The sequence below is a fragment of the Monopterus albus genome, unplaced genomic scaffold (assembly GCF_001952655.1).
Source record: "Monopterus albus unplaced genomic scaffold, M_albus_1.0 scaffold170.1, whole genome shotgun sequence".
NCBI lineage: Eukaryota > Metazoa > Chordata > Actinopteri > Synbranchiformes > Synbranchidae > Monopterus > Monopterus albus.
In genome coordinates this window covers 374,061-378,332 of record NW_018128050.1, presented here as the reverse complement: position 1 = coordinate 378,332, position 4,272 = coordinate 374,061, and the positions used below count along the sequence as shown (strand labels likewise).

General features: G+C 42.1%; 1 protein-coding gene across 1 annotated transcript in view; it reads left to right on the top strand.

Moving 5' to 3' along the window:
- ambra1b (autophagy/beclin-1 regulator 1b) overlaps positions 1-4,272 on the top strand; it is a 19,966-nt gene that overhangs the window by 7,867 nt on the left and 7,827 nt on the right. Inside the window, 5 exon segments of the mRNA XM_020615740.1 lie at positions 503-688; positions 1,089-1,169; positions 1,307-1,407; positions 1,646-1,756; positions 2,830-3,018. Coding sequence (XP_020471396.1) covers positions 503-688; positions 1,089-1,169; positions 1,307-1,407; positions 1,646-1,756; positions 2,830-3,018 — 668 coding nt within the window.

Here is a 4,272-nt window from a genome sequence, read left to right as displayed (position 1 = left end):
AATATCAGTGTCACACTATTAACTGTGATGTTAAAACTAAAGTGGGCATGTCATCCTGTAGTATCCAAACAGCTTTGTTGTTACAGCATTGGTCCTGTGGACTTGTGCCTCCTCGACTGTTCCTACTATGCAGGGATTTGAGTTAACAGTGGTCCTGTCGGAACAGACTGAGTGATTGGTGTGCCTTGCTGTTTTACAACATGCACAATCAGAACTTATACTGGTTGACTGACTGTTTTACAAGTGAATACAACCTTGTAATTATTTTAACCATTTTCAAACTGAGCTGTAGGACTTCTGTGTGACTTGTCTTTCTGCTGAACTGACTGCACAGTTCTACAGTAAACACAGTTGTCATACCAGTTGATAACGGAGGGACTTCCTGTACCAGGGCAGAATGCTACAGGAAACCATTTCTACAGTCAGTCATATGCTGACAGTGTTGTTTTCTCTCCCAGTTTGTTAAAAGAATGAATCAGCCGTGTTCTCCTGTTCTGTCCAGGCTCTCCCCAGCTGCTTACTATGCCCAGAGAATGATCCAGTACCTCTCGAGACGGGACAGCATTCGCCAGCGTTCACTTCGCTACCAGCAGAACCGCCTGCGGGCAATGTCGTCTTCATCAGACAGCCCTGCCAGCAACCCATCCAGCTCCATGGACAACAGTGATGTGGACTTTGAGGACCTGGAGTAAGTCTCATTCTACAACTTGGATATGGGTTAAACCTGGTTTTATTACTTGAAAATGTACAGTGTCATGTCAGATTTCGCTCATTGTGGATGTTGAAGGAACAACACTGTCTGCTTTGTATAAAACAACACAGCTGATGTTCTTCTGTCAGAACAGTTTAGAAGTGATTTTGGCTGAGCTTTGCCTAGAAACCTAAACTGATGTCACACTGTGATAATTGACTTTTATAAGAAATGACTCAAAGTGCAGACTTCTGTTGAGGTGACAGCAAATCACTGTTTTAAGATTTATTTTTGCTTCTTAATTATTGCTTTTATAAATGTCTTTTTAAGTGTATAACCTGTGCTCTGTATGAAAGCAGTGCTTGTAGTTTTGTTGTGTACCCTTACCATTTTCCAGCGATAATGGAGACCGAGCCAGGCACAGGGCACCACGCAACGCCAGGATGTCTGCGCCCTCACTGGGTCGCTTTGTCCCTAGGTCAGTGAGTTTTCTGTTTCATCTGTGTACAACAATTTACAGAGCCTGTTCTCATATGGTCCAAAAGATGAAGGCATATCAGAACTTGTGTAATGCCCTGGATGAATAAGTTTAGGTTTTTCCTGCTTCACATGCAGGCGTTTCCTCCTCCCTGAGTACCTGCCCTACGCTGGACTCTTCCATGAGAGAGGGCAGCCTGGCCTGGCCACACACTCCTCTGTCAACAGAGTGCTTGCTGGTAAACACACACTTGGCGTCACTGCCAAAAGCACCATTTTAGATTCAGAAATCAGCTCCAGCTGCCAGACAAATCCTGATAAGGTTTCAGACATATTGATATCAAGCCAAAGTGGAATTCTCTGTTTGGAGCAAATGTTTAACTCTGAAGCCAAGCTGACTTCATAATGTAAATAATCGGTGACCATCTGTACCATTTGCTTCCGATTTCTCCTTTAAATGAATTTGCCTTTCCTCAGGGGCGTCAATCGGGGATGGTCAGTCTGCTGTTGCCAGCAACATTGCTAACACCACCTACCGTCTGCAGTGGTGGGACTTCACCAAGTTCGACCTTCCTGAGATCAGCAATGGTACAACAAGATTCACCTGCACTTTCCACCTTACCCTGTTGTTTGTGAGACCCTTTGAGAGCTGGGCATTGTAATCCGGATCACTAGTCTGGACAATGAAGTAGTTTTACACTGCTCATGAAACCCGTGATTTGTTATTTTTACACTTTAACACCTTACATCTCATTTGCTTAAACCCGTGATTTGTTATTTTTACACTTAAGCAAATGAGATGTAAGGTGTTAATCAGTGAGCTGTAGGCTTTCTGCTTGGTAGATTTTGTTCCCTTTGGACAGAGCTAGCCGTTGACCTGGGTTTAGTCTTTATGCTAAGCTAAGCTAACACACTACAAACAGTATTTATAGTTACTGTACGGACACGAGAGTGGGATCAGTAACTCGGAGAGCAAGGCACACAAAATGTCAGTGCTCCTTTAACTGGTTTAGCCTGTGTCACTGTGGAACTTTGCTGTTGAACTGTGGTTCCCAACACTGACTTCATGTTGTCACACATATAAATGATTCTAATTAGCTTCACAGATTGTAAATTAACAGAATAAGAGCACTGGTATAGAATCGGTACTTTGTATCTGCAGAAACCAAGTTCAGTGTCTGCAGAGAATAAGCTGACTTGGTGCAGCTCTAGGCTGAAGGGCAGGATCTAATGTACCATACAATAATTAAAGGGATAAATAGTAAATATTTATTTCTTACTTAAAATTATGTTTAATATGACTTCAGTTTGTTTTGTTGATAATGGAATGCTGGACACTTTCATGTCTTCAGGCCTGTAAAAATGTTCAAATGATCATTTTTGGTCTAAACTCTGTGATGGGGTGACCTAGAGGTCAGAGTACTAACCATAAACCACAGTGTCCCTGCTTCATGTCCAATCATTTCCCGTTTCCTTCACCTCTTTACTGCCTGCTTGATAATAAGGTCTAACCTGCCCCAAAACACCTTTAAAAACAGAAGACTCCTTGTGTTGTGGTGTCACGAGTACAGAAAGTGTGTAACCCACAGATCTAATGGATGTTATCGAGGTAGTTTGAATACCCAGCATTGAAGACAGATATGTCTGTGTTTCTTGCTCAGCCTCCATCAACGTTCTGGTGCCAAACTGCAAAATCTACAATGATGCGAGTTGCGACATCTCTGCAGACGGTCAGCTGCTGGCAGTTTTCATTCCTGGCAGTCAACGGGGTTTTCCAGATGAGGGCATCCTGGCCATCTACTCTCTGGCTCCCCACAACCTGGGAGAGATGCTCTACACCAAAAGATTCGGTACAGTATCCTTCCAGAGTTCAGCCTCTGTCATCAGTTACTGTGGATATGTTTGTGTCCGACAGTTACTTTAGATCAGTTAGAAGGTGCCATTATTTAAACTTTGACCCTAATTATGTAGAAATCGCTAAATCCATAAGGAAAATAAAACATTGTATGCATCACTTGATTCTCATGTCACATCTTTCTTGTGGAATGCTATGTCAGCATCTCCTGAACATGACAAAGTGTCAGAATTTTCCCATCTTCTCTGACAGTTTGGAGAGCAGAACAGTCACACTCTGCTTCGGAATTTGATGTGACTAAACAGTGCAGTTTGGTCTGTAGTATGGACATGATTTCACTCTTTTGCTGGAGCACTGCTGTTCCTGCAAGCATCAGTGTTTTAGCTTTGGGGTACACAATCTACTCTGCTTCAATTTTACAGAGCTGCTGTATTTACCAAATACAGAGGCTTTCGTTTAAATTTGGCATTTTGGATTAAAACCCTACTTTAGTATTCTTTTGAAATGCTAATTTTAAGAGGTCCCCCCCCCAGTGTAAGCACATATAGCTGGCATTCTTATAAAATGGAAACTGCTACAAAAAAGTGAATATAATTAAAATACATTGGAGTTGGTCATTGGCGTGTGTCTATGCCAATAACAAACGTATAAGAGTTGGAAAATACATTGATTTGTGAACAAATAAGGCATATGTTCTGTCTTCAAATAAAACCTGAACATAATCAATAATGTTGTCTAGGACTTGTGCACATATCTGCTGAACAGACTGTTTGAATCTTGGTCATATTGATCCTAACACAGGGAAGCAAATGCTTTGTAAATTAGGCTTTTATAATGTTGACTGCACTGGACTTGCCTGACTTCAGATGTTACAGTATGAACAAAACTCCAGCTTTGAATACGCTTAATCTCAGAAGCCAAGCAGGGCTGGGTCTGGTCAGTAACTACATGGGAGTCCACAAGGTTGGGTGTTTGGCTAGCAACCTTGCCCCCTACAAGAAATGGCATTCATCTCCTGCCCAATGCGACAATGGTCCTACCTCCCCCCCATGGACAAAAACAGACCTCCTGTTCTTTTGTAATGTTTACTTCAAACCCACTTAATGTCGGTGACCATTAGGAATTCACTAAGCATTCAAATCAGGAATGAAAACGACTTTGAAAAGTACCAATATAAGTGGAATTTACTATACATGTATCTTCCACCAACAAGTGGGCTTCTTAAAAAGAGGGACCACCACCTGCCAGA